The sequence below is a fragment of the Euleptes europaea genome, chromosome 1, assembly GCF_029931775.1.
Source record: "Euleptes europaea isolate rEulEur1 chromosome 1, rEulEur1.hap1, whole genome shotgun sequence".
In the NCBI taxonomy this organism is placed as follows: domain Eukaryota; kingdom Metazoa; phylum Chordata; class Lepidosauria; order Squamata; family Sphaerodactylidae; genus Euleptes; species Euleptes europaea.
This window is the reverse complement of record NC_079312.1, coordinates 115704421-115723581: the sequence shown is the minus strand read 5'-3', so window position 1 is coordinate 115723581 and position 19161 is coordinate 115704421. Positions and strand designations below refer to the sequence as shown.

At 46.8% G+C, this 19161-nt stretch overlaps 1 protein-coding gene across 2 annotated transcripts in view; it reads right to left on the bottom strand.

Moving 5' to 3' along the window:
- The window catches only part of TECR (trans-2,3-enoyl-CoA reductase), a 50938-nt gene that overhangs the window by 20903 nt on the left and 10874 nt on the right, over nt 1-19161 (bottom strand). The window contains exon 2 of one of the 2 annotated variants that reach the window (XM_056857020.1): nt 3535-3585. In XM_056857020.1, the coding sequence (XP_056712998.1) occupies nt 3535-3585 (51 nt within the window). Of the gene's footprint in view, nt 1-3534; nt 3709-19161 lie in introns of those variants that run through there. The other variant, XM_056857009.1, reaches the window with a different exon arrangement.

Genomic DNA, 19161 nt, shown 5'->3' with positions numbered 1-19161 from the left:
CACTTTTTTTAGCTGTGCAGCAACTACACATAAAAACCTGGACAAAATATCACTGAGAATTTCTGCCAAGGCTCACAAACCAGCTTCCGACAGCCAAACTTTGAGACCTATTTACAGAGTTCGGTTTCTTGTACTGGCTTTGTTCTGCTTACTGAACTCCAATGTCCAAGTCCTAACAAAATTTCAAATTCACAAAAAACCCAATCTCCCCATTAAGAACTATGCCAACAGAAGTCTACACAACTTTGATTTGTTAATGCTTTTATTAATAGACAGAAATCTAGATCCTCCGTGCACCAAAGTATAAAACTTATCGCTTGCACAACAAAAGGTGCCCTGTACATTTCTCATGCTCGGCCACTCTTCATTCCTCCTCTCCTACCCGAGGAAGGAATCTCAAAACAAGCAAGCTGCTCCTCTTCCCTCCTTGTGCAGAATGTTCCTGGCATCCAAGGAATTGACAGAGGTGAATGAGGAGATGCTGATATTTCAGAAGGGCGTGCCCACCACCCATCACAGCCAACCCAAGCAGGTGGCGGTGTAGGGTGTCTTAGGCAGCTGAATGTCAGCTCCCCAGTGGGGAGGTGTGGTTTTCTTCTCCCTTACAAGGCCGCTTCTGAGATCTGGCACAAAGCTACCAGAAATGAAGAAATGAAATCAACGTAGCACTGAGTTTAACAGTAGTTAGTGTTTAGACAGCATGGGATAGCTTTGGAGCAGAGCAAGTCAGACGCTTATGTGCAGTGTTGCCTACAACAGGCTGGCCAAGCCAAAACTCCGTATGGGATTACAGGAGCCAAGTCAATGAAATTTACAAGCCAGCAATGCAGCCTGACACAAATAAGATCCTGCTCACATGACGGGAACTTAGCACCTCCACAGGCATTTCGTATGCCTGGGTCGCTACACAGGAAAATCAGCTACCGAGTTTGCAAAATGGCAAGAGGGCTCAAATGGCGGAGAAAACAAAGTGGTGCTGCAGCCGAATAATTAATTACAGGGACAGAATCCTATTGCTCAGGAGTCCCATATTGGGTTTATTAATCCCAGAAGGAAGTAGTCCAAGCTATCCATTCTCCCGCAATCTGAGCTGTTCCATTCTGTGCCCTGTTTCTCAGTGGGGTGAAAAAGGGAAATACATGGCTCTCAGTGCTGCCAGATGCCCTGGTAGGCTGTAAGGAACACGTGGCACTCGGCGGGCCAGAGAGAGCAATGATTGTTCCTTTGCACGCTACCATTTGGACCTTATTTTGGTCACTTCACTATTTTTAGTCTCGTCTCTTCCGTTTGTTCATTTGTCTGAAAGGGTTTAAATGACTGCAGGATCTAAGCAGCCATGGGCACTACACCCTCTACTGTCTCACTCTGTCACAATGCTAAGCTAACACAGTTAATATACCATGCAAATAAAATACAGGGCAGAAGAAGAACAAACCCTTTTCCTATGTTCTCATCCTCACACTATCAAAAACTGGTCACAATCTGGAATGGGGAGGATAATAAAAAACACTCTTCTGGACTTCTTGGTTCATCTCCATGAGAATCTCTCTTTTAATAATAATAATAAACTCTTCTTCTGACTACACAGGCAAAGGAATGGCTGTTGACCTTAAGGGCTAGATGTGTGTATGCCGTCAAGTCGCAGTTGGCTTATGGTGACCCCGTAGGGTTTTCAAGGCAAGATACATTCGGAGGTGGTTTGCCATCGCCTGCCTCCACGTGGGCTGAGTTCTGAGAGAACTATGACTGGCCCAAGGTCACCCAGCAGGCTTTATGTGGAGGAGCTGGGAACTGAAATCGGTTCTTCAGATGAGAGTCTGCCACTCTTAACCATGACACCACACTGGCTCCAAGGGCTACATACCCTGCCCCAAATCAGATTGGCTAGCACCTTTGGGTGGCAAGAATGCAGCACAGCCTATTGCTTTTATTCACCGAAGTCATACTTATTTCTTCTACAGACAACTTCAGGCCTTACACATCATGGTTCCTACTGCACTTTACTTCCTGCATACTATAATGTTGTTTCATCATATTTTCTAATTTTTTATATACAAGCTAATTTCTAGTGGTGATTTTGCATGCTCCTGTCTTCTGAAAAGTTGTGCATTTATGCATTACACCAGATTTCCGAATATCTCAGGAATTACAAATGTGTCAAAGTGCAGTTCTCTGTTTTACCTGAATTTGAAACAGAACGAAATAAACTAGGAGTCTGGCTGATTTGCTTATGTTCATCCCAAACAGATTTCTTAATTTAACACATGACAGAAGCTCAGACACAAAATATTTGGTCACATAAAACAGATTTTTCCTGTTCATTCAAAGGGTGTTTTTTTTACTCCTGTGTGAAAGAAGGGTTATTTATCAGCAATGGGGAAAGCCTGTTGATCGAGTTCTTTCCCCTGAGATGGTAACAATCAATCAAGAGGCAGATCAGCTTATCCAGCAAGAATGAAAACTTGTCATTTACCAAAGGAGCAAGTTTCAAAGGGGTATTTAGCGCTCTGTCCTTCGAGCTACAGGGGCAATTCATCTCACAGCAGCTGCTGTCAATGAAGATTTAAAGGAGTCAACATTTGCATATGAGGGTCTCACACATTCTGCTCTCTTGGAAAAAAAAAAAACCTCTAGGCCATTCAGTGACAGCCGGAACAGTATTATATGCTCAAAGCAACGCACACTCAAAGACCTAAGTATACTCGAGGGAGGCATTTGATCTAGCTTAGAATACGCTTAATGAACCCAGTTCAAGAATGCCCACCATTTAACCTGGAACCCGCTTTCCAGTTAGCCCTCATGACTGTGTAGAAAACTGGTGGGAGAAATGTGTTGTACATTATCAGAAGGCAAACAGCAGTGCCCTACATTTACCATGACATTAAATGTCATAATTTTCAAGCCAGTCTTGAAACTGGGTGTTATGTGAGCTTCTGAAACCCTATCTGGTTTAAGTGAAAATCCTACATTTCAGTACACTGGCAAACATGAAGAGAGAAAAGAGATGTCATTAGACTGTCTTTTTGGAAGCATGAGTAACTGCAAGAAAGTATGTTTATTGCTGGGTTTTCAGGAAGATCTAGAGACAGGATCTCAGGCAACTGGTCATCATCTTCAACGCATGATGCTGGTTGCCTCTCTTACACGAGTGCACAGTTATTTGAAGTAATTCAAGTCAAACATTTTGGAGGACATTGATTCATATGGTCGCCATGAGTTGGAAGTGACTTGATGGCACTTAACACACACAAGTCAATTTGCGCAAGAGCAAGGATAAATCAAAACAGCCAAATGAATCATTGTATACTCTAATTCATAATACAGGCCTATAGTAGATATCAGCATTAAAAATGTTTCCAACACCGGCTTAATCCTCAGAATACAAAGACTTCCTTTTTAAAATACAAAATTATTTAACACATGACAAAGTTGCATAATGGCAAAGGGCCAGCCCCACCTTCCTTCCTTTCTGATTAGAGTCCTTACCTCCTACTGGTCGTGGACTTTAATAATAAAGAACGAACGAGTCTTTACCTTGTCCAGGAAGCACAGCTTTTCCCGGGTCTTGGCATCAAGGATCTCCACCTCAAAAAAAAGAACAGCTTTTTTAGATTTCTTAGTAGTCTTGGTAGAGGCCTTGGATCCTATACCATTAACATTCCTCTGTGAAGGCTGACCCCCCTCCATGGACACCACACTTCCATCCATGCCTCTCCACACAGCGGCAAACCCCCCACAGGGGTGTGGCTAGGATCACAACCACAGTTTTGCCCACTGTATCCGAGCACCACGCATGGGCCGCTCTAGATCAGCAGGGGAGGCCGCTTCTCAAGAGCAGCTATTTGTCCTGCAACTAGAAAAAAATAACTCCTGAGAGGCAGAGGCTCCAAGCTCAGCTTTGCGAGTGGGATCCAGTGCAGCCCACAGAAGGGGTTCCCTTCTAGTCTCTTCGGCAGGTTGTGTTCCAAGGTGTAAGCTGATAGCGTGGGGAGCTGAACCACTACCGTTCCCAGCTAAATATAAAACTGAGCCCAGCAGAGGACTCCTTGCAAGCAGCCTCCAGGCCAGGCAAGCTATACCAGGAAGTTTTTAAAGACATCACCCTCTTCCCAAGCAATGAATGCCACCCAGTCCTTCACAAGCCGTCTGAGAAAACCCATATAGGGGAAGTTCTCCCTTCAGTTTCCCTTAAATACAAGAAATTTGCTCCACCATTCTGTTCTAGTGTTCCAAGGTGCTAAACCAGCACAGAGCAGGATGCAGAGGCTAGTAGAACTAATCTCACCAGCCATATCCCTCATAATAAAGGTCAGACAGCCTGTGCTTTAACAGTGATGAGAGTTTTCTGGGGAAAATGTTAATCCAATACATTATACAGTGCCCTGATTTAACGTATGTTTTATGACAACATTGTATTTAGTAAAGAAGGTTTTAAAAGTACTCCAACCTAATTTTAACCCCATGTTTACACTTGAACTAAGATATTTATCTGGTTGGCCACTGTGTGAACAGGCTGCTGGACTTGATGGGCCTTGGTCTGATCCAGCAGGGTTTTTCTTATGTTCTTACTGGGCTAGGGGCAAAAAAGAATCAAGTGTAGTTTAAATGTTATAGCCAAATAAATTCAGAGCTTTGTGAAAATTATTTTTTATTGGAATAGTATACAATATAGTATGTACTTCCTGAGAGCCAGTGTGGTGTAGTGGTTAAGAGCAGCGGACTTTTGTCTGGAGAATTGGGTTCAATCCCCAACTCCTCCACATGAAGCCTGTTGGGTGACCTTGGGCCAGTCAGAGTTTTCTCAGAACTCCCTCAGTCGACGCAGAGGCAGGCAATGGCAAACCACCTCCGAACGTCTCTTGCCCTGAAAACCCTACGGGGTCGCCATAAGTCAGATGCGACTGGATGGCACTTTCCACCACCACCACGTACTTCCTGCTTAAACATAAGGGGGGAAAGCAAAGGCACTGCTCACACACAAATATGAAGAATTACTCCAGTCTAAGCCCACTGAATTTTAGCACACCCAAAGAACTGTGCATGATATGCTATTAGTGTGGTGGTCCACACATCTATCTCAACAGATCCTTCCAGTTTAACCCCCCCTTTAAACTACGCTTGCAGAAATTTATATTATTTAAATAAATGAACAGTATTCTTATGTCTTTTTTCTTACTGATTTCAGTTTTGTTCTTGCAGAAGAAACTTGAGGAGCCTGTCAGCCTACACAGATTGTGTTTAGCGCAGTAATTAAAAATGTGTAGCAGGGTTCCTTTAACATATCTTAAATTTAATCTCATTTTATTACAGTCCATGGCCTGTACTATGACTACCAATTCTGGGTTGAGAAATTCCTGGAGATTTCAGGGGTAGACCCTGGGGAGGGCAGGGTTTGGGAGGGGGAAGGACCTTGGAGACGTGTAATGCCATAGAGTCCAACTTTCAAAGCAGCTTTCCTCCAGGGAAACTGATCTCTGAAGCCTGGCAACCAGTTGTAATTCTGGGAGCTCTCCAGCCACCACCTGGAGGTTGGCAACCCTAACCGGAACCCTAACCACTACTAGCCATGGTAGTTAAACTCAACATCCATGGTTTTGGGGGGGTATACTTCTGAATACAGCAGAGGAGGACGGATTCCTTCATGCTCTGTTTGAAGGTTTCCAGAAGCATAAGGCTAGTCATTGTTAGAAACAGCATGTTAGAACCTTTGGTCAGATTCTGCAATATTCTTAATGATTAAGGATAGTTACAAACTAGGATGTGAGACCCAAGGTTGAAGTCAGCATGTTAGGGCCAGAACATATGATACACCTGACATAAGTCAAGTCACACATGTGCAACCTGATTCGCAGTCAGACGTACATCACAGCACTCATTCACTCAGTGCTGCCAGGGGAGGAAGGCAGCTTGCTGTTTCCTTTACGTGCCGGGGGCGTTTTGCCCCTTTTCACTGGCTCCACATGCCCTAGGAAAGACACACGGAGCCAAAGAAAAGGGGCAAAATGCCCCCCGCTGCAAGACGGAACCTGTAAACACCTTCTCCCCCTCACAGCACTTCCTGGTAGCACCAATGAGTGCAGTTTAAACCATGACTCAACCCATGTCAGATCTATTGTATATTCTGACCCTTAGCCACATTTATACCTAAAAAACCACACTTATTGAAATTCTTTCACTTTCTTAGCAACCTTAAGGAGTTCCGCAGGGCCTGAAAGACAAGAGTTATTCCGCCAGGCCTACAGTTGAGGGCAGCCGCGGATATCATCTTGCTGGCCTCCCCACCCCCTCCCCCTTTTATGTTGTGGTATGTTATCTTGAGGGGGCAACCTGTTGCTTGTTTCGGTCAAGCATGGATATGGGTGTGATTTAGGCGCCATCTTGAGTTTGTGAGTCAAGGATTATTTTAACTGGGATTTTATTGTTTCTCTTAAAGTTATTGTTAACTTTATCGTTTAATACTATCGACGTATTTTAAACTATGTTACCTGCCCTGAGCCTGGCCTTGGCTGGGGAGGGAGGGCTATAAGCCGCAAACTAAATAAATAAAAACTGTGCAATCCTGAGGGGGGGTTAAGAAGTGCCCGGGGTCGGCGCAGCAGCATCGCCTCAGCCCAAAAAAGGAAGGCAAAAAGGTAATTTTCAACAAAACCCAAGAAACTCCTCCATAGGGTTTCACAGGGCTACGCCTGCCTTTTTCCATGTGTAACTCGGCGCCAGGTAAAGGAGGCATTCCTGGGCCGAAAGGGCTTTGGGAGATGACTAAAGTGGGAACTCCCTCTTTAACACCAACGCAAGCCCTTACGCCCGGAAAAAGCTGCTGGAGAGGCTGTGCCAGCACCCGCTGTTCGCGCTGCCCCCTGGAGCCAGCGTAAGTGGCCCCGTGCAGGTGTTAGTGCCAGTTTAGCCAGTTGGCGCAAGTGCTACTAATGCCGGTGCTAGGAGTCAGGCCAGCTCCTAAGCCAGTTCAGCTCCCCCATTAGGCTTGGACTGAAAGTCCAGCATAGTTTTATGCCACACCTCCTTCAAGGAGCAGCATATATAGGTTTCCCCTCCTCCATTTTAACCTCACTACCTTGTGACGTAGGTTAAGCTGAGATATACTGGTAATTTGGGAGAGTCACCAAGCTTCATGGCTGAGTGGGGATTTGAACCCAGCTCACCCAGTCTTAACTCACTACTGCAACCCTTAGATCACACTGGCTCATGCCTATAATGCCTTTCAGGGCAAGGCTTTAGCTCAGCAGGAAACTGGAACAGCAACGGCCACCCTACCATTGTAAGCTGACGGCTTCATCTGGTTAAAAAAAAATCAAGGACAATTCCACTGATCTATAATTGCAGTAAATCATTTGAAAGCTAATAGCGTAAAACCCTAGCTGAGAGGGTTTTAGTTTTACACGGAGTGTTCAAGGACTTCAGGATCTAGAGACAAGCTTTTCCAGTGGGCACTTAAGCATTCATTTGCCTGGATCAGGTTTCTGCGGCATCACAGTAGCCAATGGCATCAGGAGAGGCAATGCAAGGAAAGAAGGCAGAGGCTTTGATGGGGAAAGCAAAACTGAGGAGCTACATGGGAAATTAGTTAGAAAGACAGCTTGAGGACATTTGTGGCTTGAGGACATTTGTGGCTACAAGAACTTTGCAGCTGACGTACAATCAGCTTACTTCTTATTAGACTGGAGGTGGCCTTATATCCGACTAGAATATGTTATGAGTGAGTTGTACTTTTGTATGCTTTCAGAACTGACCACTGATAATAGAAGAAGAAGAGTTGGTTTTTATATGCTCCAAGAGAGCTGTGACTAGCCCAAGGTCACCCAGAAGGCTACATGTGGAGGAGTGAGGAATCAAATCCGGTTCACCAGATTAGCATCCACTGCTCATGTGGAAGAGTGGGGTATCAAACCCGGTTCTCCAGAACAGAGTCCACCGCTCCAAACCACTGCTCTTAACCACTACACAATGCTGGCTCAGCTCAGCAACATGTAGAGGTTGACAGGATCCCAGACTCAGAACAGTGAAGCCTTTTTATATACTAAGGCCGTGTTGGCGAACCTATGGCATGCGTGCCACTTCCGGCACGCATAGCCCTCTTTGCCGGCACACGTGGGTGAGCTCCAAAAGGCCTCCTGGGTCGTCTGTGCCCCTCCCTCTCTCAGCTGAGCTCCCCCCCACCGTGCGTGCGTTGGTGGGTCAGCTTCCTGCCTCGCACGCATGAGGCTGGCTTCTTCCTCTTCCCCCCCTCTTGCCCCGCAACAGCTAAAAGGTGGCGGGGAGGCCAGCAGCAACGAGGCGGGGCCTCCTCCTCTAGGCTCTAGCAGCAGCTCCTCCTCACCGCCTTCCTCCTCCTTGTCCCCCTCAGGCGGCTCCCAGCAGTCCAGCTCCAGGCTGCCGCCGCCATCGTCCTCCTCCTCAGGCACCTCTCCCCCTGCCGTTTTCGCCCGCCTCCTCCTCCTCCTCCGGGCGCTCGCGGAGGGCCAGGCGGCCCCTCAACAGCTGCGCGTCTGCCGGAGAAAGGCCTGCCATCTCCCGCCATCCTCCCCCTCTCCCCCTTTCGCGCTCGTCCCTGACTCCTGCGGTAAGCTTGTGGGGTAGCCGGAGCCACCCTCGAGTCCTCCGGCTTGGGCGTGGCTGCGTGGCCTCTGCCTTCTCTCTCTCCGCCCCCTAAGGTCGCCCGCAGGCTGGCGGGGTCGCAGGTGTTGGCGCGCTCGCCCTCGCTCTCGCCACCCCCTCCTCCCCTGCCCCCGACAGCAGGTGCCCAATGCCGCCGCGCCGGGGCCCAACGTCTCCGCCGTCCCCTCGCCGCCTCCCCAGAGCTGCCGGTAAGGGGGGGGGAGAACTTCGGGTGTGCATCCTGGAGCAAGTCCTGGGTGGGGCTTGAGGCCTGACCCAGGACACTTCCTTCCTTCCTTCCATCCTTTCTTCCCCAGTTCTTTCCTTCTCTTTCCTTTTCCAGTTCCTTCCTACCTTCCTTCCTCTTTCTTTCTTTCTTTCTTTCTTTCTTTCTTTCTTTCTTTCTTTCTTTCTTTCTTTCTTTCTTTCTTTCTTTCTTTCTCTGTCCCTCCCCCATTTCTTTCTTCCTTCCTTCCCCAGTTCCTTCATTCTCTTTCCTCTCCCAGTTCCTTCCTTTCTCCATCCGTCCCCCTTCCCCTACTAGGGCTGCCAACCTCCAGGTGGTGGCTGGAGACCTGGCAACCCTAGCAATAATGTCCAGTATTCAGGTTAAATTGCTGTATTGGCACTTGGCGATAAATAAGTGGGTTTTGGGTTGCAGTTTGGGCACTCGGTCTCTAAAAGGTTCGCCATCACTGTACTAAGGTACCCTGTGAACTTCTTCCTACAAAGAAAGCCAAAACTTTCTCCCACCTGGCTCAAACATATTTGGGGAGTGCATAGTCACTATGAAGCAAAGCGCATCAGATGTTTGCCTGGAGTGGGGCAGCAAGAATTTGGAGCCTGTTCAGCACCGCCAGCAGATAGCAAGGGCCAGCTCCAAACAGAGGTATTAATAGAACTGTGCCTCAGAGGCTGGAACAGCCACTCACATGCCTCAGAGCTTCTAGAACAAAGCCTTGCTTCCAGGGGAAACAGCACACGGATCATGCTGACCATATTAAGGTGTTGTGACCTATAACTGGTTTGCACAGGGGGAAACCGAGAGAGCTGTAGAGGGCTCGAGTAAACACAGTAATGCAAAGAAGAGCCGAGATGTTCAAGACATGCAGGAAACAGCAATGGGGAAACAAATGGATTTGCTAAGATGGCAGGAGCGGCAGACAATTCAAGATTTAAGCAGAGAATGAAGGCAAGCACTCCTTCCCCCAAACGCAAAGAGGTAAGCGATAAACCCTGGTAAGTAACAACGCGCTACTTAGGGGTGGGAGTATACAGAGCAATACCAACTGCCAATGTAAACTAGGATGGGTTACGCTACATGCTATTTCCATTTCAGTAATTTATGCAACAGGTATTGCAAGTGAGGAAAGATTGATGAAGAATCCACTCATTCTTCTGATAAAAATGCAGTGAACAGCTAAGCAAATTTATTCAGAGAAAGGACATGTTTTCAGTTCTCTGTTGAGTCAGGCCAGTGGGTTAAAACAATTCACTGACTTTTAGCATACTCTCTGTAAAGGACCCAGAATTAAAAAACTGGATCATCATCTATAATGAACCGCCAACTTCCTCAAGCACCTGTTCCAATGTCTTTTGGGCTTTATTCCATTGGAGCAGCCATCCGTTCCCTGGATGGACAGAATCTGATCAAGGCAATCTACTCACTTTGCTAAGAGTATGTTCAACCTGTCTAGGGAAACTATAGATTGAGAAGCTCTCCTGCTCCATGTGAACTTGTGAGAGAAAATCTGACTTGAGTACTTCGTGTTAAAACAGGTTAGAAATTTAAATAAATAACATTAACCCAAACTTATCACTTGTTTGGGACTGTGAAACTGCCTTCCTGTTCTACTTAAGCCTTGGATTGTCTGCAGTTCTCTAGAAATGTGGATCAACTTGGTCCAAACTATTTACTGTCCTTCTGTATACTCCCTATATAAAATCCAGAAGACATTACAACCTGGAAGGAACCCTACCTAGCTCTAACAAACACATGCTGCATCTGCCCTTAAAAAAGTAGGCAGAAAACATGGCAGCTTACTAAAGTGTAGATATAAGCCAAAATATCCACAATAATTTTGGAGTAGCCTTAATTGCATACTACCCCTCTTGTTGGAAATCCAGTTTGTGTAAGTACTTTGAAGGCTATATCTGTAGCTATAAACAATATCTGACAATTGCCTGAGGGTGCATAGAGCTCAAAAGGTACTTTAAATTCAAACGATCTACCATCTCCTCCTCTGAAATGGACTGAATCTATCATGGAAAACATGTTCCTGACTGCATGCACATTCAACGGGGGGGAGGGGGGAGGGGCTGAAGAGATGAGACCAAAAGTCACTGCACAAATTGGGGGCTTAATCCAAAGTGGTTGTGTCAAATAGCCCTTGGGCTGAGGCCAGAAGCTGGCTCCAGCTCTGCACTGGACATGCGGCTTCAAGTGCCCTTCTACAGAGGCACATGAACACATGAAGCTGCCTTATACTGAATCAGACCTTTGGTCCGTCAAAGCCAGTATTGTCTACTCAGACCGGCAGCGGCTCTCCAGGGTCTCAGGCAGAGGCCTTTCACATCACCTACTTGCCTAGTCCCTTTAACTGGAGATGCCGGGGATTGAACCTGGGACCCTTTTGCATGCAAAGCCGATGCTCTACCACTGAGCCACAGCCCCTCCCCAGTGGTAGTATAACTGGCAAATATAAGATCGAACAACCAGCAGTTATTCACACTTCATACACTACAGAAACTCTTACATACATATATATGTAGCTGCTCAATGTTTTCCCAGAGAAAGGAGACTATTAGCAAAAGGAAAGGGAAATTATGATCTTGCCCCCTCCTTATCTTTACATGCAACTGAAGGCAGTGCAGGCATGTGCTAACAGTATCCTTTAATTCTCACTAACTGGAAATATTAACAACTTCAACCAAGCCAAACCAATGTCCTGCAGTTTCTGACCCACTAAGGCAGAAGGTATGAGGACATTCATGCCTGAAAAAACAATTTCATCTGACAGTTTTGCCTCTAATCTACTTTTTGTTAAAGCCACATCATCACAAAACAGTGCACTAATCTTCTTCAAATATTCAAGGTACCAAGGGATGAGCAGAAGGTACTGGCAGCGACAATGGGCTGCAGAGAAGAGGGGGAATTGGGCAAAATTGCCCCTCCTCCCTCTTGCACCAACAGAAACTTTGCACCATCACGCTTTTCCCCATTATCATCAGAAGAAAATAATGGGGACAATTTTGCCCATTTCCCCCTCATTACTATAGGTTCTTATTTTGTCCACCCGTCTCCTTTGAATCCCCAACATTGACTTTTAGGATATCTTAAGTGGCTGCAGGGTGGGGAGGGGAAAGATTAGCCCCTACTAGTAGATTTCGCTCCAAGTTCATATGATCCAAACCAAAATTAAGCTGCAATGTTAGATTCCAACGATTTGGGGATCATGACAGGTCATCTTGGATAAAGGTACATCTTGGAAAAGCAAAGCAGTCCATAAATCAACTGTGATGTTATCTTCTTACAAAACAGAGGCCAGCTCTCCCAAATCTCACCCTGAGCTCTAGAGAAACTAGAATCCACTGTATCCGTATACTAGCTTGGTACTATAATCCTGTTTATTTAAACATTGTTCAAATAAGCATGCTTAGGGGTCATGCTTCAAAGACTTGGCAGTTAAATGTCTTCCTGCTGTTTTGAAGGCAATGCTCCAGATATATAGAACTTCAGTAGTGTTTAACTCGTTTCCTCCCAGATCACTCAGTAATATTGTTCCTGACCTCTTTGACATTCTTACCAACTCAGACAATGGATAAGAGTGATCTGAAATAAGTCAACTGGTGACTTTGGTTATATTTTCTATCACTCATGCAGCTCTTTCTGCTCAAAGCAATGACATTTTTTTCACAAAAGCAATCCTCTCCTTGTGGAACTATCTGCTCTACTTGCAAGAGAACTAAAACATATTTTCTCAAAGGCTTGCTGTCTATAACAAACTAGAAAAGGTGCAGAGCTAATATGGAAACTTCCTTGGTTTGAATCTTTACCTACCTGGCCTTTGGGAAAGTGATCAACTACCTCACCCACCCCATAACTTGAGCAAGGGGGGGGAATGAACACTGCAAATCATAACAATTTTTTCCAGCATCAGTCCAAGAAATTATTCTACTGTGTATCAAACTAAGAGCAAAATGCATATATGCCCAAGTTACAAAGTTTGCTGGTGTGTACTTTCAGGTACTTTACACACAGAGAGAAGCACAATCCAAATGACGACATATGCATATTTTATTTAGACACTTTTAAGCTATTTTTCTCTACTCAATGCAGACTCAGATGCTTACAATATCAGAAAAGAGCAACAGGAAAACATCAGTTCTACGCAAAATTTATATACAAGTTGTGTGTGTGTAAAATGCCATCAAGTCACAGCCGACTTATGGCAACTCCATAGGGTTTTCAAGGCAAGAGAGTAACTGAGGTGGTTTGCCATTGTCTTCCTCTGAACAACATCCATGGCATTCCCTAGTGGTCTCCAATCTGATTACTGACCCTGCTTTGCTTCTGAGATCTGACAAGCTCAGGCTAGCCTGGGCCATCCAGGCCAGGCAACAGCAGCTGACTTACAGCGACCCCGGAAGGTTTTCAAGACAAGAGACATTCAAAGGTGGTGTGCCATTGCCTGCCTCTGTGTAGCAACCCTAGCTGTCCTTGGTGGTCTCCTATCCAAGTACTAACCAGGGCAGGCCCTGCTTAACTTCCAAGATCTGATGAGATTGGGCTAGCCTGGACCATCCAGGTGAGGGAATATACAAATTACTAAACAAAAATACCTGCCATCAGCAAACTAATCCTTAAGGTGGGAAGGACAGAGGTGGTGGTACTTAATAGCTGTGCTCTTGATGGAAATGGAGTCTCCCTCAAACAGGTAGGCAGGCATTCCCTTATTGCCTTCCAACGGGCAGCTTCCCTTTATGTTCCCAGGAGCTGGAGGACAGGGGAAGAGCAGGTAGTCCCAGCTCTGCCCTTGATAGAAACACTTTATATCCAATGTCTGTATCTGGAATCTTCAATAGTTACCCATGTAAAAAACATCTCCCATGATGCTGCCTGCAGACAAAACAAGCTTTGCATATGCAACAGTATTAAGGTATTGCTACATAGGTAATTAAGCTATTCCAATGTCACCTTATCATCTTCAACTACACAACCATTCACGACTGCTGTCTGCTGTTCATGAAGCATACAAGACTAGATGGATAGAAGTACAAGACTAGATGGATAGAAGAAGGCTGGAAAATCTAACCATAGCATTCAACACATAGAATCATAGAGTTGGAAGGAATCACCAGGGTCATCTAGTCCAACCCCCTGCACAATGCAGGAAATTCACACTACCTCCCCCCACACACCCCCAGTGCCCAGAAGATGGCCAGGATGCCCTCCCTCTCATGAACTGCCTAAGTTCATAGAATCAGCATTGCTGACAGATGGCCATCTAGCCTCTGCTTAAAAACCTCCAGGGAAAAAGAGCTTACCACCTCCCGAGGAAGCCTGTTCCACTGAGGAACAGCTCTAACTGTTAGAAAATTCTTCCTAATGTCTAGATGGCAACTCTTCTGATTTAATTTTAACCCACTGGTTCTGGTCCGAACTTTTGGGACAACAGAAACAACTCAGCACCATCCTCTATATGACAGCCCTTCAAGTACTTGAAGATGGTTATCATATCCCCTCTCAGTCTTCTCCTCTTCAGGCTAATCATACCCAGCTCCTTCAACCTTCCTCATAGGACTTGGTCTCCAGACCCCTCACCATCTTTGTTGCCCTCTGGACACGTTCCAGCTTATCTACATCTTTCTTAAATTGCGGTGCCCAAAACTGAACACAGTACTCTAGGTGAGGTATACCAGAGCAGAGTAAAGCAATACCATCACTTCACAGAATATAGACTAACAGTAGAGATGTGGAAATAAGGCAGTAATCATCCTCCAAACCTGAAAATGGAGAAATATCAGGGCAAAATGCCAAAAGTCCCCATAAGAAATATTCAGCACCTTTCAGATAAATGCAGTAAAGCAAGGATGAGCTAATAAAAACAAGAATTGCCTTGACAGCAAGAGTTAAGTATCTATATTTTTAAATCCCTCTGCCCCCAAGACAGATGTAGTCTAGGCCAGGCAGCATTTAGTTTTTCCAGCAGATTCATAAGGCAGAACAATTTCAATTTTTATGACACAGAAAGCAAACAAAAGGTGGGTCTGGGGAAATATACACTCCCAGAGGTTGCATCACCCCATTGGCAAGATACTAAGTAGTACAGACAGCTAAACACACAAGAGCCTGAAACTTAAGAGCTCTAATCTCTTCAGTTTACATATACACGTGGAGACTGTCTCAGTCTGTAACAGGGTGGCTGCTGCTAAGTATCAGGCTAAGCCACCGAAGATGCAAAAAAAACATAGACCAAAATTAGAACAAACATGTGTTAAGGATTACTGGAAACTTATGAAGACAGTACCCTCTGGTGTTCACTTAAAACCTTTACAGCTAAAAGGACTAAGGATAGCTGCTACATGAAGCAGCTATCACTTTGCGTAACAATGTAATTGGCATATACACATTAAGGGTACCTCTGAAGTGAACACAACACAGAAACAAGGTTTAACCTGGAACATAAAACCCAGCTTTTCTACTTAAAATTCAAACTGAGGTACTGGCTGCATTGAACACTCAAAGCAAGAAGAATGGTAGAGCTGGGAGTGAAAATCTATCCTAACTCAAATCAGTTTTGTTAGATTGTTTCTCCATTAAACTCTAGGTAAAAGGCAGCCCTGCCCTAACAAACTTTAATCCCACTGATATTTCCAAACAGAAATATTCCTGTTGCATCAGGCGTTTAAAACACTTTTTTTAAACACTCAATGTATTACAACATTCTTGTACAAACAAAAAGGTTGCAAAATGTGCATGACTGGCTGAATTTGCATGCCAAACATTTCCAGAGTAATATCAGTTCATGCAAGGCAGATGTAATAAGGCTATGCCCAGTTTATAAAACAACCCAACCCAAGGATAGGGGCCAATCTCACTGATATCTCTCACAGAACCAATATTCTCTTCCCAGCAGGATGCCCATTCTAAGGCTGGGGTTGGTACAATCAGGCTGGGTCATTTAAACCATTGCCCTAAATGTGAAAGAACAGTTCACAGAAAACCAGGTCCTACGCAGCCAGGCTACTACTTAGTGTTCCCAAAGTTTCGCAATCAGCATATCAAATTTAGCTCTGCTTCTTCAAAATGAGAGTATGCCTTACACCAGTGGTCGGCAAACTCATTAGTCAACAGAGCCAAATATCAACAGTACAACGATTGAGATTTCTTTTGAGAGCCAAAACGCCTTTTAACAACCATTCTTGCATGGGAGGTTTTGCCTTGGATTTGCCGCTCTCTAGATGCACATTTTCCCCATCTGCATTCTCAAAACTCTGCAGGGGGGCTTACTGCTGAGGTTTGAGAATCTGGATGGGGAAAATGTGCATCTGAGTGGCAAATGCAAGGCAAAACCTCCCATTCATAAATGGCCAATAACCCCCCATGCAGAGTTTTGAGAATCTGGATGGGGAAAATGTGCATCTGAGTGGCAAACCCAAGGCAAAACCTCCCGTGCATCAACGGCCATGCACAAACGAGAAAGAGAAAAACTATCGTCACCTGCACACGCACCCCCCCACACACACACACACGGTGCCACACGAAGCTGCCTAATACTGAATCAGACCCTCGGTCCATCGAAGTCAGTATTGCCTGCTCAGGCTGGCAGCGGCTGTCCAAAACGATGTTCTAAAGCCGCTGGGAGTCCCAACTTGGGGGGTGGGAAGCCAAGCAGGATGTAAATTTTGAAAAGGGAGGGAGACCTGCATTTGCAAAAGCCCCCCCCCCCAAGTGTAAAGCTGTCAATAAAACCCAGGGCGTCCAACCTCTGGGATCTGACATTTCTCCCACACTTTCGCTCAGGGCGAAGGTCTTCCCCATGTCTCCCGCCCCCCCACCGCGCCCTTAACGCATTCAAACAAAACTTTCCCAAGCCCCCGAAACTTGGCAGCCAACTGCGCCCGACGCCAAACTCCCGCCGGGAGACACCCCCCCCAGGCCAGGGGTTGGGGGCCTGGCTGCCCTCCCTCCTCTCCTGCCGCCCCCCTTGATTCTGACCCCAGACCGGGAGGGGAGGAGAGGGGAGGGGAGGAGAGGAGAGGGTCCAGTGGCGACCTCCTGCAGCCCCCCGCCCCCACTCACCGCGCCTCCTTCCAGCCGGGTCCAGCCATTGTGTGCCGCCCCCCGCCAGATTGTGCCCCCCAGCAAAGACAGGAGCCCCCCAATCCCCGGAGAAAGTTGGAGGGGGGCGCGGGGCGGCCTCTCCCGCCAGATGATCTGGGGGGGCGTCGCCGGGACGGCAGCTGAGACACTGTAGCGCCGGCTCCCACGTCCTCGCCATGCACGTGTGAACGTGCTGCCATGCCCGCAGCCACGCTCGACCAAAAGTTCTCTGACTCCACGAGGGAGACTCCGAAGCGGAGGGAGGGGCAGAGGGCAGCGCCCCCGGCCCGCTCTTCCCTGCATCCTCGCCCCGCACCTACCTCGGCCGCAGCCGACTCCCCGCGGCTCCTTGCCCTCCGGCTCCAGGGGATCGTGCTTCCCCAGCCCTTCCTCTGGCCAGCCGGCCCAGCTGGGCCGCGACCCCACACCTCCGCCCCCTGGCGGAGGGCCGTGAGCCAGGGGGAGCAGAGGCGAGGCGTCAGCCGCCCGCCCGCCGGCTACTCGCCTCCTCCACCTGCAAGGAGGAGCCGCAGTGCGCCGCCGCCTCCTCCTCCTCGAGAGCCGCACGCAAGGGGCCAAAGAGCCTCATGCGACTGGCAAGCCGCGGTTTGCCGACCACTGCCTTACACTAAAATCTAAATGTATGGACTCAGCCTTAGTCAATACTTCGATTTTTATATTCCCAAATGACAATGAGTCCTCCAATAAGCCCAATCTCACAGGGAATTTACAGCTTCTTGCCTGGACACTTAAGAAGGGAATTCCATCTCAAAGTCAGATGCTAGAACAGTAGATTACCATTTGTAGCAGAAGAGCTCTGTGAATCCTCAGGCACCTAAGAAAAAGGGGAATGCAAATCCTTCCAAGCAGTCTATATGGCAACAAGCCCTGAGAAATTGTAATAGAGAACCGTTTGGATCTGTGCAGGCTCAAGGAAAATCCCACAATAGTATGCTGGATGAAAGGTCTAGTCAAAGGCCCTTTATGCATGGCTGTTTCCCTCGAGGTCACCCCCCCCCAGACTACTTTGGGGCTTTGTTTTGATTATGCATACATTTTCCAACCTTCAGAGGTTGCCTTGCTCTCCTTGCATGTTTTCCATGCATTTTCTGGATGCTGTTTAGCAAGGATCCAGAAAACATGAGAAAAACACGCGGAAACGTGCGTGGAGAGCGAGGAGACTTCTGAAGGTTTGAAAATGCATGCATAATCAAAACAAAGCCCCAAAGTAGTCTGGGGGGATGACAGCAAGGCAAACAGCCATACATAAAAGGCCACAAACCAGTCATTCCCAAATCAGACACACGTTTGAAATAGATGAATTATTAAAGGCTATAGACACTTACACACCTCTTTCCAATTAAGCCTCTGGGAAGGTAGTTCTGAGGTGTCCTGGTACCGAGAGCAACTGAATTATGCAACGGCATCCAAAGCACAGACTCGCCAGAATTACCAGCCAGAATTGCCAGATCGTCTACTGCCTCACTTTACGAGTCACTGTTTTAGGCTTGCCTCCATCTAATCTCTTAACATGCAAGAATGAAGTGCAAGTCCAATTCAGAAAAAACATTGTGTCCCAACTATAAGAACTCTGGGAAACAACATCCGAGACTGAGAAATGAAGAAACCCTCGTATGCATTACTGCAACTCTAAGCATCAGTATAAGAGCACTGCAAGATGCATAGAAAAGGTAGCAACCTTTTGAGTCATAATTACCCTGGCCAACAAGGTCAGGAAGTGCTCTGGCACTTTTATCATTCCACAAAATGTGTAAAATAGAATTGTTTAGCAGGGGGGAGTTTTCCACTGTCAGGAGCCTGGGTGTGATTTTGGATGCCTCCTTATCTGTGGAGGCCCAGGTCACAGCTGTGGTCAAGGCGGCCTTTTTCCATCTCCGCCGGGCCCGGCAGCTGGTGCCTTACCTCTCTTGCCCCGATCTAGCCACAGTGATCCATGTGACAGTCACCTCTAAGGCTAGACTACTGTAACTCGCTCTATGCAGGGCTGCCCTTGGGACTGATCAGGAAGCTCCAGCTGGTGCAAAATGCTGCAGCGAGGCTCCTTTCTGGGCCTTGCTGCGAGAGCACATAACTCCAGTGCTGAAACAACTGCACTGGCTCCAGCTGGAGCATTGGATCAGGTTCAAGGTGCCGGTTTTAACCTTTAAAGCCATATACAGTCTGGGACCATTGTACCTACGGGACCACCTCTCCTGGCATAT